This window comes from Anguilla rostrata, chromosome 12 (genome assembly GCF_018555375.3).
Source record: "Anguilla rostrata isolate EN2019 chromosome 12, ASM1855537v3, whole genome shotgun sequence".
NCBI classification, from domain to species: Eukaryota; Metazoa; Chordata; class Actinopteri; order Anguilliformes; family Anguillidae; genus Anguilla; species Anguilla rostrata.
The window spans coordinates 16,439,819-16,457,304 of NC_057944.1; the positions used below are offsets into that span (position 1 = coordinate 16,439,819).

General features: G+C 42.0%; 2 protein-coding genes across 7 annotated transcripts; both read left to right on the plus strand.

Moving 5' to 3' along the window:
- Nucleotides 1-5,658: 5,658 nt before the first annotated feature.
- On the plus strand, nucleotides 5,659-9,958 carry LOC135236580 (P2Y purinoceptor 14-like). The gene is made up of 2 exons (XM_064303038.1): nucleotides 5,659-5,980; nucleotides 6,797-9,958. The coding sequence occupies exon 2, from the start codon at nucleotides 6,802-6,804 to the stop codon at nucleotides 7,813-7,815; it is 1,014 nt and encodes a 337-aa protein (XP_064159108.1). The 5' UTR covers nucleotides 5,659-5,980; nucleotides 6,797-6,801; the 3' UTR covers nucleotides 7,816-9,958.
- A 3,592-nt stretch (nucleotides 9,959-13,550) lies between these two features.
- On the plus strand, nucleotides 13,551-17,387 carry gpr171 (G protein-coupled receptor 171). 6 transcript variants are annotated; one of them, XM_064302580.1, is made up of 3 exons: nucleotides 13,551-13,908; nucleotides 14,970-15,040; nucleotides 15,803-17,387. In XM_064302580.1, the coding sequence occupies exon 3, from the start codon at nucleotides 15,864-15,866 to the stop codon at nucleotides 16,956-16,958; it is 1,095 nt and encodes a 364-aa protein (XP_064158650.1). In that variant the 5' UTR covers nucleotides 13,551-13,908; nucleotides 14,970-15,040; nucleotides 15,803-15,863; the 3' UTR covers nucleotides 16,959-17,387. The 6 variants fall into 6 exon arrangements, with proteins under 6 accessions (XP_064158650.1, XP_064158652.1, XP_064158653.1 ...); XM_064302582.1 differs by having other exon boundaries at nucleotides 15,863-17,387; XM_064302583.1 differs by having other exon boundaries at nucleotides 14,975-15,040.
- Nucleotides 17,388-17,486: the final 99 nt, after the last annotated feature.

The following is a 17,486-nucleotide window of genomic DNA, read 5'->3' on the forward strand; positions in this document are numbered from 1 at the left end:
ATTGGCAGTGGCAGATTTATCAATGTTGGGGCCTTCAAAACTCTTCCTGTCAGTGTGCTGACAAAGTAGATTGCTTTAAAAGTTACAGTACATAAAATTAAATATAGAGAAAATTCTGCAATATTGCCCAAATGCATAATTTGTAGGCTCATTCAAAAACCAGTCAACCATGGAATTCTTTTCCCTCAATGGTGACCGCTGAAGTTCAAGTGGATGAAAAGCGGCATGGAGTTGCCATATTTTCTGTTGGACCTGTCAGAAACGTCACCTCTAGCTCTCCAGCTCACTACTTATGTAGCTAGATAGATGACTGAAGTTGGGTACTCAGGGTGAGTGGGCGGGGTTGAAGTTGGAGGAGGAGACTTCTTTGATTGTAAACACAGGGCCGCAGTGTCACACGCCAGTGTGGGACCCCTGGGAGAGAAATGTGGCAGTTCCAGGAGAGTACTGTTGGCTGCTGCATGGAGAGGGACAGAGCACACCCACACAGATCAGCAGGTGTCAATTGGCGTGATGAGAAGGCATAAAAAATACCTTCACATCACCTCAGCACATCGTATTCTGACTGACTCGAGTCGTAAAAATCGGTGCATGTGACTGATTTTAGACATGGTTTGCAGGCTTCTGATTAACGTTTTCCTCTAGGCTACAGGGGTAATGAGTTCAAAATAATGTTAACAGGATGTGGTTGGGTTTATAGAGGGGCGGGGTAATGTGGGCTACTGTCCCTGGATTTAAAAAAACAAACAAAAAAAAAACAGTTTATAGTTACTGAGACTTTGTGTTCATATAATGCAAAAGGAGACACTGTACCTTATGGATGCTTTTCTCTATTGGATTTCTCAAAGCTATTTAAGTAACTGCTTTGAGTGGGAGTGTTTCCTTTTATTTCTGTGATCTATACTGTGGATCTTCCTGAGTGGCGAGGTTGCTGGAGGCACACGTTTACACCTGAGGGCCTTGGGGACAGAGATCAGAATAACCCTCCAGATTGAACAAATCTTACACTTCCCCCAGACAAAGGGATACAGCACAGACAAGAGGACACACTGAAGGGTGTGTCAGGAACATCAAAGACATGAGATAAGACAGAGGAACTAGAGACACAGAAATGTACAGAGCTTGGGCTTATAATGGCAGCACATATGCCGTATACCCACAAGCACCTTAGTGTCATGCACACACTGTCTATTTTCACACTCATGTTCTTCACATACACACACACTTTGAGTCATACATGCATACATTGTGCTGATCAAGCACCAACTATGCTGCAGAAGTATAATGCGTGTTGAGTGTTGGGTTATAGTTTTGGTGTCTTATACTTATCAGATTCAAATATACTTCTACATACTGCTCTAAAACCCATTTCCTGTCTTTGGTCAGTGTTACATGCTGACTTGTTATATAAAGGAAGTTTTTCTGGTAAATAAGAAACTCAAATGAAGAAAACTATATGCTTTATCTCTTGATGGTTCTTGACAATTTGTCGGTTTACTGTAATCTCCTTTTAATGACTTATTGTGCCACACTCTGCCTCTCGTATGTCAGTATCTTGATGATTGAAAGAAAATGGATATCTGCACACTGGATTACAGCTCCCAATACTTTATTGACTAAAAAAGCAAAGCAACATTTCAACCCAACAGGGTCTTCATCAGGCAAATGACTCACATGAAAGGTAAAAAAGGTACATATAGGCAGTAAGCCAATGACATCACATCAACATCACTGTCAGCCAATTAAGTAGGCCATAGCACATTGGCCATTCTATAATATAGTAAAAAAAAAAAAAAAAAGTAGTGCAAATACACAAACATTTAATAATACCACAATAAAAAAGTATATAGAGATACGTAATAGAAAAAGTACCAAACAGCGTACCAACAAACAACAAGTAAAACATTTTTTACAAATAAGAATAATAGTTTAAAAAAACCTCATGGTATAATAAGCAGAAGACCAATTACAAGATGTTTTTAGCCATTAGCATACTAGAGCACTGGAAAAGAGGTCAAGAAAGAAAATCACAAAAAAGGTTTTATGTCAAATTCCTCATTTAGACCATTGGGGGACATGGTATTGAGGAAATAGATCCAGAAGGTTTCACGTTTGAGAAGCCTTTTTTCAAGATCACCTCCCCTATGAGGCTTCTCCACTTTTTCCACACCAACATATCTCAAAGCACTGACATTATGACTGGCTTGTTGGGGCGACATAGCTCAGGAGGTAAGAGCCGTTGTCTGGCAGCCGGAGAGTTGCCGGTTCGATCCCCCGCACTGGGGCGTGTCGAAGTGTCCCTGAGCAAGACACCTAACCCCTAATTGCTCCCAATGAGCTGATTGGTACCTTGCATGGCAGCCTTTCACCGTTGGTGTGTGTGAGTGTGTGTGTGAATGGGTGAATGAGAGGCATCAATTGTAAAGCGCTTTGGATAAAAGCGCTGCGTAAATGCAGTCCATACCTCAGTCCATAAAACAGCCACAGGGTTACGTTCATCCCCAGTTCTGATATTTCTCCTATGTTCGCTAATCCTGGTTCGTAATGCTCGCGATGTTTTTCCCACAAAAGCGAGGCCACAAGGACAACGGATAAGATATACAACATGCGTGGAGCTACATGTAATGGCACCACGTATGGATATGTCCTGGCCGGTGTGTGGATGGCTGAATCTCTTACATTTGTGTGTGTATGCATTGGGTGCAGCTTCCACGCCTGTAATTACCGGTAACGGGGAAGGTCGGTGCACAATGAGGGCGCATATCCGATTTGACTAAACAATCTCGTAGATCGTGGGACATTTAAAAACAAGTTTTAGGTGCTTCTGTAAAAACTCTCTTTAGTTTGGGGTCTGACTCGACAATATGCTAATGTTTCTGGATGACATTTTTAAACTGTGAACCAAGTGGAGAATATTTTGTGCAACACATAGGCCTACTCAATTCCATCAATATTTAAATTCCTGTAATGATCATTTGCGGTTCACTTTGTAATATGATATGGAGCGCATTAGTTATTTTGATGTAGGCTACAGGTTTATAAAAATGTCAATAGTATTCAAACTGATCGCTTTCGTAAGCCGACGGACTGAAATACCATGCTAAGAGGAGACAGTTTTCACCCACGACCACTCTTAAAAAGTCTGCCTATCGGCCAGTTTCATCGGGTTCGGAGGGTCTGCAGTGATGACACGTCTTACATAACACAGGCCACAGATCTGTCTGATAGATAGACTCCTCAGCAGAGGATACAAAAGCGAGTGGGTAGACGCAGCTAAGGAACGGTTTGATCAGGTGACACAGGATGAATGCCGGTCAAACCAGAACAAAAAAAAAACTAAAAGTAATTTTTTACAGTCTCTGTGCAAACCCCGCATTCTGGTCATATTGGCAAGCTCAGTTACACCAGGCAAGATCAATAGAGCACAGAAAAGTATTTGAATCCAAAACAAATACGTATTTGACCCAGGTCTGTCACATATACAGCCATGATGAGTACCAACAGTTATTGTATTATACCATGAAACTTTAATGCATTTCTTTAATGCATTGTACAAAGTATATTTTAAATGCTTTCTTTCATTCACCCTACTTAACTATTATGTAGTCATTATTATGAATGTTTTCGTATACGTTCTGTTTGAATAGATGGATGTAAAGCAACATGAAGTGTTACCCTGTTGGGAGTACACAGTGTAGGTATGTCCTTGTGCTACTGCCGTGTGGCCCTCTCCTGCACTTAGGGTTCCCGACTGTCTACTGTGATGCACACTTTAGTCGTCTGGTGTTTAACTAAGTTTTTGTCTGATTCTTTTCATTATGCGTGCATGTTATAAATTGGGTATTACACAGCTGTGATGTAATTTCCCTTGTGAATTACTCACATGATTAACATTGGTGAAGTATTGTGTCCATTTGCCCATGTGCTGGTGACACATACTCACCTGTGCTAATGCACTCCTGCTGAAAATGGTGCTGTTTTCACTGAGCTTGAGGGTCATTTTTTCACTTTTTACACAATTAAAGAGCTAAATCCTTTTCCTCACTCTGTCCAGCTCTCTCATGTGTCCTTCCCGCTCTTCTGCACTTCACGTAGCTCACTTGACACATCACTTTACAAGAAAGAGGCCTCATTCTACTCAGGCCACTACACTGGTGTCTTTTCCAAACTGTTTTCCATGGCGTAGTCAGTGCCTTGGCCAACAAAACTTTTTGACATATATGTCCCAGTACGCTCAAAGTTCAATTGCTGCTGTCATTTTGTTTAATTTTACCTAACTTTCTAGTTATTTGTAGTTCTAGTCATTTCAGTACTAAGATGGAATGACTGAGCTTGTTAGCTAGTACCCATGGATAACAATGAGAGCTTTGATTGAAGTTGCTGGTTTGCAAACAACAGGACCTTTCAATTGAGCCAGATGTTATTGGTTTGCAGAATACCTTTCTTCTTCTTACAATCCTATGTAAACTGTCTTTTATATCACTTAAGTAGAACCTTCACTCTGGTACATTTAAAAATTCCCTAACCCTTGATTGAACTTGGGAACAATAGCCACTTTTTACGTTTCAATTTGAACGATTTATGCAGACTTTCCGTAGTTCATGTCAGTGACTGAAGTATGCTCCTGTTTTTAATTCCTGCTGTTAATTCCTTTTACCACAATATCACATCCCTGTAGGTTATTTTTATTTTGACTATTGACCGTCTTTGCAAATTTGTGTTATATGTCCGGTCCCCCTTGCAAAATAAATTTGAAACCTAATGGGGCATTCCTGGAAAATCAATTAAAATGAATAAACAAAAACTGTGAAACAGCCACATAAGACTAAGAATGTGTAGACTAGTGTAAATTTTGAGACCCTTTCCTGCTTGGACCCACACATCATTGTCCATCTCCTCAGGGTGCAGTCACAGTGATAACAGGGCACATACACAGCAGGGTTGCCGTCTGTCCCATATTTCAGTCAAAAATGGTGTTTCAGTTATGGGACGTTGTGTAATTGTGAAATGAGAAACACAGCAACTTGACAATTAACCGTTTCACCAGCATCTCCTTGGCCACGATATACAATCTGGTCATGTCAGTGTCAGGCCCTGGGTTGAGTTCTGTCCCACATGAACAAGGGAATGTGGGCGACCTTAGCAGATGGGCCTCTCACTAAGCGTGGGGGTGGATTGGACTGAAAAGCCCTGATTATTGTGAACTGTGCTTACTTTGGCACCAACAGTGAATGCATGCAGACGCAGAGCCCAGTAAGAGCTTTTTCTGAAGCTCTTCTAACACCAAAGTGGTTGATAAATTGCCATTTCACGGTAGCCTCCCTGTGGAGATTGCGTGTGTGTTCAGATTGAGGATGTGCAGTCTGTGGTTTTGTCTTCCTGAGAGTCAGCTGTGTTTCTCGGGTCCCATGTTCACCTCAGGAGACCAACGTCAGACGGAGATTTCTGTGAAACCGAAACAGTGAACTGGACACCGCAGAGCATATCCTAAAGCAGTCTGATATGAAATCAACCACTTCTTCCTTTCTGAACCCCTACTAATTTCCTCTAATTCTTTAACTTCAAAGTCACAGCTGGGTGGGGGAGGGGGAGGGGGTGGGGTTATGTAGAAGTGTTTGGGTCTGAAAACTAAATGTTACTGAAAAAGGGGGCAATATGGAGAAGTGAGAGGATTCAGAGAGAGAGAGAAAGAGAGAGAGAGAGAGAGAGAGAGAGAGAGAGAGAGAGAGAGAGAGAGAAAGAGAGAGAGAGATGTGCATGTGTGTGTATGCGTCACATGATAAAAGAGAGGTTGAGAAATAGATGTGTGACTAACCCGGATGACTAACTAAATGGATGATGTAGCTTTGCAGCCTGATTAACTTGAGACTGACGCTGGCTAATGAAACCGATCAACTCAACAACCTAATCACCTCAACTATCGTTTATCACTGGCTTCTTCAGGAAGCACCATCCAGTTTGAAGACTCATCCAGTGAAAGGTCAGTCTTACCTGCGACTTGGACTATTACATACCCATCCAAGACCTGTGATGACAGATGTGTCAGAACCTGCAAACATTAAGTATTGCTTTTGCTACATTACAAATAGGATGCGTGGTTTCATACCTATTAGTCATGGTTTATGACTGAGGCATTATGTACCTGTGAATTATTTATGAGGATAAGAAAGATTTCTGTGAATTCTTTACTTACTCAAAATATTCTGTATGGCTGAAACTGGCTTTTGCTCGTAGTAATGAATTAGCACATCTTATATTATAGACTCTGTTTGCAGCAGAGTTTTATACGCAATAAATTGTATATAATAAAGTTAAAGCTACACTTCACTATATCTGTGTAATAAAGCGTAAAAAACTGGGTCACAGCTGTTGATAGATGACAGTAAGCAAAATTTATCACCCCCAATTTCTCTATGCCTGCATGCTTCTCCAGGGTTGTGTCTAGACTGGTATAGGCTTGACTATTAAGGTGCGTTTTTTAGCTACACTAGACTAAATATTAAAATTGTGTCCACTTCCTTTATGTGCTTTGGAAGGTTATTCTTCAGAAGACAAGTTCAGTAGGATAGTGTTTTAACAACTGTTAGGTTCTTAGAGATTCTGTGGCCTGCCACAAAAAGCCAGATGAAATAACAAACTTTCAAATATTGTGGGGTTAAGTGTTTGATAGCAATAGGATTTTTTTGCAAGAAAAGTAAGGTAAGAAATGCCTGTCAATACAAACAGTGATTTCTCAGCTTTCGGCATAAGAAAATATCAAACAATTAAACAACGTGGCCTCTCTTGCCTTTTGCAGGTTTAATGAACATGGACTCCCCTAACATCACAGCTCCCCTCGTGAACAGGACGGATTTCAGCAGCGTGTTCACCCACAGGGTTCTGCCCGTCCTGTATTGCCTCATCTGTGTGGCAGGCCTGGTTCTGAACCTGCTGGCTGCCTGGATCTTCTTGCGGGTGCCCTGCTGCTCGGGGCTGGTGGTGTATCTGAAGAACATGGTGGTGGCCGACCTGCTGATGCTGGTGTCCTACCCGTGGCGCGTGGCCACCTTGCTGGAGCTGGGCAGCTGGCGCCTCCATGTGGTGGTGTGCCGCTACACCGCCGTGCTCTTCTACTCCAGCATGTACGTGGGCATCATGTTCCTGGGCCTGATCAGCCTGGAGCGCTACGTGAAGATCGTGCAGCCCTCCGGCCCCCGCTCCTCCGCCCTCCTGCAGAAGGTGGCCGTCGCCCGGGTGCTGTCCGCGCTCACCTGGGGCCTGGGCATGTTGACGCTGCTGCCCAACTCTCTGCTGACCAGCCTGCCTGCGGACGAGGAGAGCTCCAAGGACTGCATGCGCCTCAAGACCCCGCTGGGCATCCAGTGGCACAGCGCGTCCATCTACCTGTGCGTGGGCATCTTCTGGGCCACCTTCCTGCTGCTGGGCTTCTGCTACACCTCCATCGCGCGCCGGGTGTACCAGTCCCACCGGCGGGTGAGGAAGAACAGCTGCAAGGCGCACAGGAAGTCCAACCGCAGCATCTTCAGCATCCTGCTGGTCTTCTTCATCTGCTTCGTGCCGTACCACGTCTGCCGAGTCCCCTACACGATCAGCCAGACCTCGCACGTGGTCTTCAGCGAGCGCAGCCGCTTCCTGCTCTACCAGGTGAAGGAAGGGACTCTCTTCCTGTCCGCGCTCAACGTCTGCCTGGACCCCGTCATCTACTTCCTCATGTGCAGGACTTTCCGCGAGTCGCTGCTCAGGAAGTTCTCCCACAGTGTGGCTGACGCTAGGAGATCATCAGTGACCGATGGCCACAGTGTCAGCAACATGTGAGACAAACCGAAGACAAGAGGGAAGAAATGGAAAGAGGAGGCGAACGAGCGCACAAAATTAAAGAGATGAAAGAATGTCAAATGCAGAAACGTACAGAAAAGGCAGAAAGGGGAAAGAGGCCAGAAAAGACAGACACTGTCTCTGTGTTGAGGTTCATTTATTTACTTTACATGGGCCTGTATTGCTTATTGAGTCAAGCCACTGCACGGCATATTTAGTAGTTATTTCAGCAATAGAGCGTGTTCAACAACATTTTTGTAATGAGTATATTAGCTATTTTTATATATACTGTACTGTACCTTTTACATTTTTATATTTAATTTAAGAAAGAGAACAACCATTCTGTCCACATGTATTTTTTCTCTTCACTAATATGGGAAAAGCGGAGAGTTGCAGGTAGAAATGGGATGACTGTTCGAGTCCAGGCTGCATCACCGCTGGCTATGGTTGGAGGTCTGCAACCGCACCAGGGAATGATGGGGGTAAGCCAGCTAGTCCCATTGATCTCATCACTCTCTAGCAGCCTCTCCTAGTCAGGCCAGGCACCTGCAGATGCACAAACCGACTTGAGCAGTATGTAGTTGGTGGTGCGTCTGCAGTGTGGAAAGAAGCTGGCAGGAAGGGTCGGTGGGAGATCGAAAAGTTCGGCAGAGTTTGGGTTGGAAAAAAAGGGGGAGAGAGATCTTATAAAAGATCTTTAAAAAAGAGAAAGGGGATCACGGTACAGTAATAGCTGGGTGCATTGGTGCATTTGAGTAGTGCTGGACTCGCTCTCAAGCTTTTGCACTTGTTCAAATATGATCCGAACTGGTGCGACCTGATCCAGAAATTACCCGATACACACTGCACCACAATTTCACCGGCATAATTTTTCTAAATAAATTAGAGCTATTTATTATAAAGATTAGTTCCAATATTAATAGTGGTTACATATTATTACATTATTTATATTTTTTATTGTACATGTTACTTGTCTAAACTGGTATAGTGAGAAGCACACACTGCTATTTGGGTGCATTTTTAAATTGGACATTATTCATGTGATGTTTCTGTGTATTGAAGGAACCCCTGCCAGACTGTTCACATTTATATGCAATCACGATGGTTGATTGCACAACGCATTTTGGGCCTTCATGGTTGCCTCTTGTAGCACTGTCATGTGGTTGTGTGAAGAGTGTACAACAGGTACTTGATTCTCTCAAAGGCACAAAGAGGACGCACATCTCAGACACTTCAGGACACGTCTCAATGTCACAAATGCAGAAGAGCAGTCACTGTGCCTGGTACAAGTACAGCATGTGTACTTGTGTGAAACTGGAAAAAGAGAGCTACCATGCACACACAGGTTTATTCAGACCATGAGGTTACTGGTGTACGTTGTGTGTTCATCACTGAAAAACACACTGTGCTACACTGTGCTACCAGCGCACATTACAGGCATTTACATTACATTACATTACAGCACACCAAAGATGTGGATGTCACAGGGATCAGTGATGCAGACAGAGATTTATAGCTCTCTGAATCTGTCCCTTGAAAGTGTCACTTGCTGCATTACAGCTTGTGGTTTGTATAGTTTGAGAAAAACTGAATTGAGGACCCTCCCACATCTCTGAGGCCAGGTATCTACAGGAGAAGAGGGGAAGGAAGGAGGACACAGGAAACAGGACTCCAGAGGAGAGCCGAGTCCATGGATGAGCAGGCACAAGAATGCACAGTGACTCTCCACATCTTCAGACATAACAGGAAGAGCCGGGAGAAAACAGTCTCTCCTTTCATCCCCACCATACTGATGAACATACAGCTGTACACAGGTGCACAAATCACACGCGCGTGTCCATGTGCACGCATTCAGACCCAGTTCTGTTGCAGGGTTCAGTACAGCAGAATTAAATGACTGTTATAAACTTTGTATATGTTATACGCTTACATATGATTAATAATCAAACCAACAAAACTGTCCACTTTTTTCGCACGCCATTGAAAAGTTGTGAAATGAATGACACATAATACATGCTTTGTTCTCAAAACCGTAACACTTATCTTCTATTTTACTTCGTTATGTCCTTTTCAAAATGACAATTCTTATTCAATTTCCATTCTGTTATCTCAGTGGGAAATTTGGTATGAAAATAGGACAACACAAAAAACGCTGCAAAGACATACACTAGAAATTCTAATACAGTTTTTGTTGATTGGGCTTACACCAGAACAGGACATACAGGGACAACTACCAAAAACTGAAGCTATTGTGTCAGAATTTTTTCATAAGACTTTGGTGACTCAAACTGAAATTCCAGTTCAAACTTTTTCAACACACTGATCAAACATCTCATCCACTCAAAACACATTGTTAAAAATGTCAAACTGTAGTGAATCAAAGTTTTACAAAAATGTGTTCTGGAATTGGGGTGACAAGAAACAGAATGTATTTAATGTTTTAGGGAAAAAAATAGTTTTAGAGCAATAATAATATGAATGAGTTATTATACAAATATGTTCTGTGAGTCTACAGTCTATAGCAGGCCTTTGCTTTGAGTCATATTTTGTTATGATTGGCTTGGCTCATTTTGAAACATGAAAAGTTGTGAAAAACTATATTCAAATAGCAAAATTCTACACTGCCCATTTTGGGCTCAAAATGAAAGTGAAAACAACTGTGTCAAACGATTTTGATCTTCTTTCATACGCAAAGTTTTTTAAATGCCACAGTATGAAACTTGTAGTTTTGATAATTTTTTTGATAATTATACTTCAATAATTTAAAGTATTTTTTATGTAAAATGGATTTTGAAAAATATAATTTTTTAATAAGGAGAGCCGAGCAGCATCCACTTCCTGCTGTGCAGCACAATATAGTCTCAGAAACAGACTTTCCTAAATCTTTCCTAGATAAGCCACCACAAGCCAGCCTTGTTTGGGCAACAGCAAAGCTATTTCCATCAATGAACACTAGGGGTCCGCATAAACCACCTAGTTTCAGGATAAGACATTTCCTCATAAATGTCTAACTCATAGGAATTTAGCTTTACAGCTGTGGTTAGGTGAAGAAATTTCCCACAGTAAGAGAGGGGAGAGTCCCTCTAGTGTTTCTACTCATTTTAATATCCAGAACCTTAAAGGAAGAGTTTCTTTCCATTCTTCATCAAAAACAGTATGGTAGTGACTCATTTCCTTTTCTCAACTGAAGAAATGGTTTAATCCATGAGAAAAACAATTAGTAGGAGAACAAAACTTACCTTCAGTCCACTGAACTATCATTGTTGGATTCCCGATAGATAAATGAAACTTTTGATTTTTGCCAGACTAAGCAGTCTTATGGTCTAGTGTGCATGCTTCTCTGACATGTTATTATTACTGAAAAATGAAGATGGGATGCACAGAAGACTGCACACCTCTACAGACTCCCACAGGCTGAGTCAGTCTAGACATCACTCCGATGAAACAGACATTCCTCTGTACTTTGACTTGCAAATTGCAGGGACAGCCTCCTCATAAGGCTGACTTCAAGATACTGTAGATACATAGTGGGGTTGTCAGCAATTGTGGCCAGTTATTTGTGCACTCTAAATTTGGCACAATTAAAATATCTTTCAAAAAAATAAAAAAGTTTTTATTTTTTAGGGTCCATCTGTGGTTGTGACCCTAAAGGACCATTGAGACTATTTATGCCAGCAGCCGGTAATAAAACGTTAGGCAGAAACGAACAATTCTTCAGCATAACCCCACCTTTTCTAACTGAAACATTTTTTTCTGAGCATAACATTGATTAATAAACACAGCTTGATATACAGTGAGCTCCATAATGTTTAGGACAAATGCATATTTTTTTCTTTATTTGTAATCAAATAATTTATATGTGGTTAAAGCACAGATTCTCAGCATTTATTAAAGGGCATTTTATGCACTTCGATGTGAATTGTTTGTGAAATGTGAATTGTTTGATTATAAATAAAGAAAAAAAAACTTTGTCTTTGTCCCAAACATTTTGGAGATCACTATACATTATAGTAAGACAATGCAATGCCTTGTATTGATGATTTATGTGGACACAGTTTGTAGTTTTGATTCTTAAAAAGTATGTTGTTAATCCTACTCATTTGATTTTAAATTGATTTAATATCTTTCTATAGATTCATACATAAAAGTATTGTATATTTTTAGTCAGCATTAATCATGAAAACATGTTCATATTTGTTCTATTCCAACATTATAATTCAAGCTAATCTTCAATTTTAAGTATCAATAAGGCTATTTGGGATAAAAGATTCTCCATAAATAAGTTCACGGGGTCAAAAATGTTGTAAACATAAACATCGCAGGATCAAAAAATATAAAAGTAATAAAGTGAAATTAAGTTTTATTGTTTACAACAAGTAACTATAAAGCAACATTTGTTTTTTTAACATTTTTAAGCATTTTTTTCTGTGAAAAATCTATTGCTTCCATGCATTGAGATCTAATATATAAGAGTGGGGAAAAATCTAACACGAGGTAAAATGTAACATAATCTTTTTAGGTCGATGCAGTGAGTACGACGGAGTATAGCACAGTGGGTAAGGAACTGGGCTTGTAACCGAAAGGTTGCAGGTTCGATTCCCGGGTAAGGACACTGCCATTGTACCCTTGAGCAAGGTACTTAACCGGAATTGCTTCAGTATATATCCAGCTGTATAAATGGATACAATGTAAAATGCTATGTAAAAGTTGTGTAAGTTGCTCTGGATAAGAGCGTCTGTTAAATGCCTGTAATGAGCGTCAATGATGTATTTCAGGTAAAAAACGCAGAATTATCATCTTTTTTGGGAGAGTTCAATAAATGTTTCGTGAGATATTGCCAAAAGTCTATTTATACAGTAGTTTTTTACAGCTACTGTATTATGTGTGTATGTTAAGAAATTCAAATGTATGTAATCGTTAACAGTCTTTTATTGACTAACAGATCACATATTTTTGATATAGCATGGTAGCTTGCTTGGATTGCTAGCCAGGAAAAAGTGCAGATTGGATTTCTTCAACTCAGACCGGATCTTTGTACATATATTTAACTCAAGATTAACTTCAGGCTATGTGGTGACGTGACATCAGCTGATACAGCTGTTTGGATCAAACAGACATTAAACAGGAACCAGAGAATAATGTACAGTCTTCTGATAGATTTTCACCAATATAGGTAGGCCACAGAAAAAACATATAAATGTTATCAGAAAAATTAATTAAAGACTGTTTGTATCATACAACATGGAATTGTATTGAATTGCCTTGTAGTACTTTGTGTTAACTTTTAAGGCTAAACTTTTTTATGTTAGGTATACCCCACGCCATGTTAGTTTTTACCCCAACCTCGGAGTTAAATGTAGCATCTCTGTACTTTTGATCAGATTGCTATTGAATGGTATGTGCCAGAAATGTCAGTGTGGTGTGTAATCATAGCCAAGGGATATAGGTTGTTTGTATTAAAAATGATTCACTAGTAATGATTTATCTCTAAAAAATGATTTACCTCTAGGAATATTTTCAAAATTGAGCCAAATATGAAAACCGGTATTTCCCCACCCTCCTGTGCTGATTAACACAGGAGTTACTGGCAGCCCAGGAGGTTTTTCTGTAAGAGAAGTTATGACAGACCGTGGAGGCTCTATTCAGAATGGTTTTGTTCCATGAGAGAAGAGCCTGCTGTCTCTTGCGCCGGTGACTAATATTGACTGTGGCAAGCTCAGAGAGGAAGTCATAGAGACTATATTCAGATATGCGTGAAGCAGCCTGCCTCTCGCTCGGCTTGAGAGAACGAGAAAGGATCACACCATAATAGCTGAGCACAACTAGCCCTGAAGCTAGTCTCGAAGCTTCACTTCTGGTACTCATGGAGTTTTGCCAGCGGTTTTAAAAAAGAGAACCATTAACTAAACAATGTTGTGACTTAAGGTAGCTTTCTCATCTAAGTGAGACTGTGGAAAGTCTGTTTCTGTGACAATAGGCCAGTGAGCAGCAGGAAGAAGATGTTGCTGTGCTCTCCTTACTGAAAAGTCTCCAGACACACAAAGGCAGATCCCTGGTTTTTAGTATTATTCCACTTGGATGAAACAGACTCAGGTAAGTTTCTGAGCACCGTGTTTTATATGATTTACTGACTCTTTATCTCTAATTCACTCATTTCCAGGACAACTTATGTTAACGTGGTTTGTTCACCAAAGACCTAAACGCGCAACCCATGACAGAAATCCTGTAACTATTCAGTAGTTTCGCTTTTACTTTGGTATTTTACGGTATGTGGTAAGCAGTTGAGTGAAAGACTGAGACAGAGAGCTCTAGAGAAATTCAGGACAGAATGATCTACATGTGGTTGGTCACTCTTATTTCCTTTGCACTTCTCGTGCATTTGTTTTCTTGGAAAAAAAACTGCCTTTCTGAGCATGACCTGAACAACCTCAAAACCACATCCAGCCATGTTAATGACATCAATGCAAATGAGAGCATTATGCCCAAGGCCTTAAGTAAGTAACAGCTGACATTGTATTTCAAACATGCTGGAGGGTGACTAATGCTGTTGTCTTCAGCTAAACTAAACAGGTTTGTCACAAGGTTGTGTCACTAGCTTGTTCAGCTGACTGAATCAATTTTCTGTGTTGGTCCTACGAGTAAACCCAACTGAATTAAGCAGTATGTAGGCACAAGCACTATAAGTAAGAGGGGTCAGTATGGTCTATAATGATAGACCGGGAGGAGGAAATCCTGGAAATCCAACAAGAGGAACTGGGAAACCCTGTCCTCGTCACTGTTGTGAATAAGAGTGGACCTGGCTTTTCTGGCTTCTTACAGTCATTCCTCTAGTAGCTGCAACCCTCTTGCCTATGTGGGTACTGTGAGATAACTTTCCAGAATGTGTCACCCCTCCTCCAACAGTGAGACCTGTGACACGTAAAATAAAAAGGTTAGGAGTCTCCCTTGGTCTGGTGACAAAGAGCAGAGTCTCATCTTTCTCAAAAGTGAATCATGTCAACCTCATTAAGGTGTTACTACTAATTGAGGCTGTTTAGAAATAAATGGTATAGAAGAGACCACCAACATGTCCTGTCTCTTTAAATGAAGGTAAAAGTCAGACTGATTTTCAGCAGCAGCATTCACCACATAAACCACTTCCTGCTGTCTCACAGCACAGGTCTAGATGAAGACAGATTGAAAGACCAGAGAGGTGCGGAACCCGATACGTGACGTGGAACAGAAGGTAAGGCTATTTCTTTGGGATTTTAAAAATGTGTTCAAACACTCTCATATCATAGAGTTGAAATTGTCTCAAATTATACTGTAGCTCTGTTCAAACCTTGTTGGTTGAGGAGAAATCTGCGGGTACTTTCTCACATAACTTGGCTGACAGTTTCAAATTCAAATACAAGTGCGGTTCAGTTTGTTTGCAGCTTTATGCAAAGCCTCTTTCACCGATGTAATTTCAATAGGGTGTAAATGAAAACAAACTGCTGAAAAAGAAAACCACAATCATGTGACTTGATGCATTTCTTGCTGCTTCATATCTCCTCCATACATCCATCCATCCATTATCTATACCCGCCTGAGCAGGGTCACCGGGGGGGAGGGCTGAAGCCTATCCTGGCATGCATTGGGCAAGAGGCAGGAATACACCCAGGACAGGCTGCCAATCTATTGCAGGACACATATCTCCTTCAAACATCACTAAACAAAACAGACATACCATACTTTCATGGGCTATTTCGATTGCAGATAATGGTCATTCTTTTCAGACAAATGCTGTCAAAGTGCCATAAAATAATTTGCAGACATTAAGACATTGGAATCGGTCTATTTGAATGAGAAAGATTAGCATGAAATCGGCCAAAGACTGTAGTACAAGTGTGAATTCTTAGCGTGTGCGTAGTGTAGCATGTCTTATTCTGTGCGTATGTGCTTCATGCCTATTTGAAAAACAAATTAGCAGATTAGCAATTTACCTACACAGCTACTCTTAATGCAGGTGATCGCTGTTATCTGTAGGTGATCGTGTGGACTGGCTCCCTCCTACTCTGAAACACAGGATGAACACCAGCTCCAGCTCATTACAGAGTCAGGATGAACACCAGCTCCAGCTCATCCCAGAGTCTCCACATGCCTGCACTGTCAACGATCACATGCTGCCCTTTGTCGTCTTGTATGGCTTCATCTTCCTGACGGGCCTGGCGGGCAGCCTGCTGGCGCTGTGGGCCTTTGTCCGTAGCCACAACGCCAAGAAGTGCATGAACGTCTACCTGCTCAACCTTCTGATCTCTGACTTCCTGCTCACACTGGCCCTACCCTTCAAGATAGCGGTCGACCTGGAAGTGGCTCCCTGGCGCCTCAAGATCTTCCACTGCCAGGTTTCTGCCGTGCTCATCTACATAAACATGTACGCCTCCATCATCTTCCTCGCCTTCGTCAGCGCCGACCGCTACCTGCAGATTACCCAGAGTTCCCGGCTCTACCGCATCCAGGAGGTGGGCTTTGCCAGGATGATGTCGGCCGTGGTGTGGGCGCTGGTGCTCTTTATCATGGTGCCCAACATGGCCATCCCCATCCAGGACATCAGGGAGAAGCCGCTGGTCACCTGCGCCGAGTTCAAGCAGGAGCTGGGGCTGCACTGGCACATGCTCACCAACTTCCTGTGCATGGCCATCTTCCTGAACACCTCGGCCGCCGTGCTCATCTCCAACGGCTTCGTGCTGAAGCGCCTGTGGGGCAGCCGCAGCGGCAGCCCAGAGGAGCAGACCAGCATTCGCCAGGCCACCCGCAACATCGCCATGGTGACGCTCGCCTACATGGTCTGCTTTGTGCCGTACCACGGGGTGCGCACGCCGTACGTGCTCACCCAGAACCAGTTCATCACCGGCTGCCCCGCGAGGCGTCACCTCTTCCTGGCCAAGGAGTCCACGCTGCTCCTGGCTGTGATGCACCTTTGCTTCGACCCCATCCTCTACTTCTACCTGTCCCATTCCTTCAGACAGAGGTTCACAGAGGCCTTCCAACCCAGGCGGAACAGTTCTTACACCTTGGCCCAGAACCCAGTGCAGACGCAACAGCTGTTAGCTGAGGGAGAAATACAGGACCCTCTTCAGAGCTCGCAATGCAAAACAGATGAACAGGAGAAAACACTGTAGGGCATACAGTGAGTGGGGGAACTGGAAAGTGTTTTAAACAAAGAGAGCAAGAAAGAGAGAGAGATAACAGCCCACACTGAAAGTCACGCAAGTGTGGCGAGGAGATGACTGCGCCAGACTGACTGACAAAACCAGAAAAAAATGTTTTGGCATGTATTGGTTAACTCTGTAATTTAATTTTTAAAACCACAGACTTCCAGTTTAAGGTTGGTGTCTCAGCATTGTAAGATTATCTCCAGTGCTGCAACTGTGCCCTTGAAATAGCAGCATTATGTGAGACGTATTGCTGCCAAAAGATCCTGGACAATGCTGAAAATATGAAATTAGCCAGCTGTGAAACAGACCCACATAAGAGCCATGGCACATGGAACTATGTGAGTTGAGTTTGAATTAATGCTTTCGTAAAATAAATTTAAAATGTGCAGATTATTTGCGAGAAGGGATATGAATAATTTTTTCAGAGGAAACCTGTATTTTTCTTATTATCACCTAAGTCATAGAATTTTTGTTAATATATATTATACATAC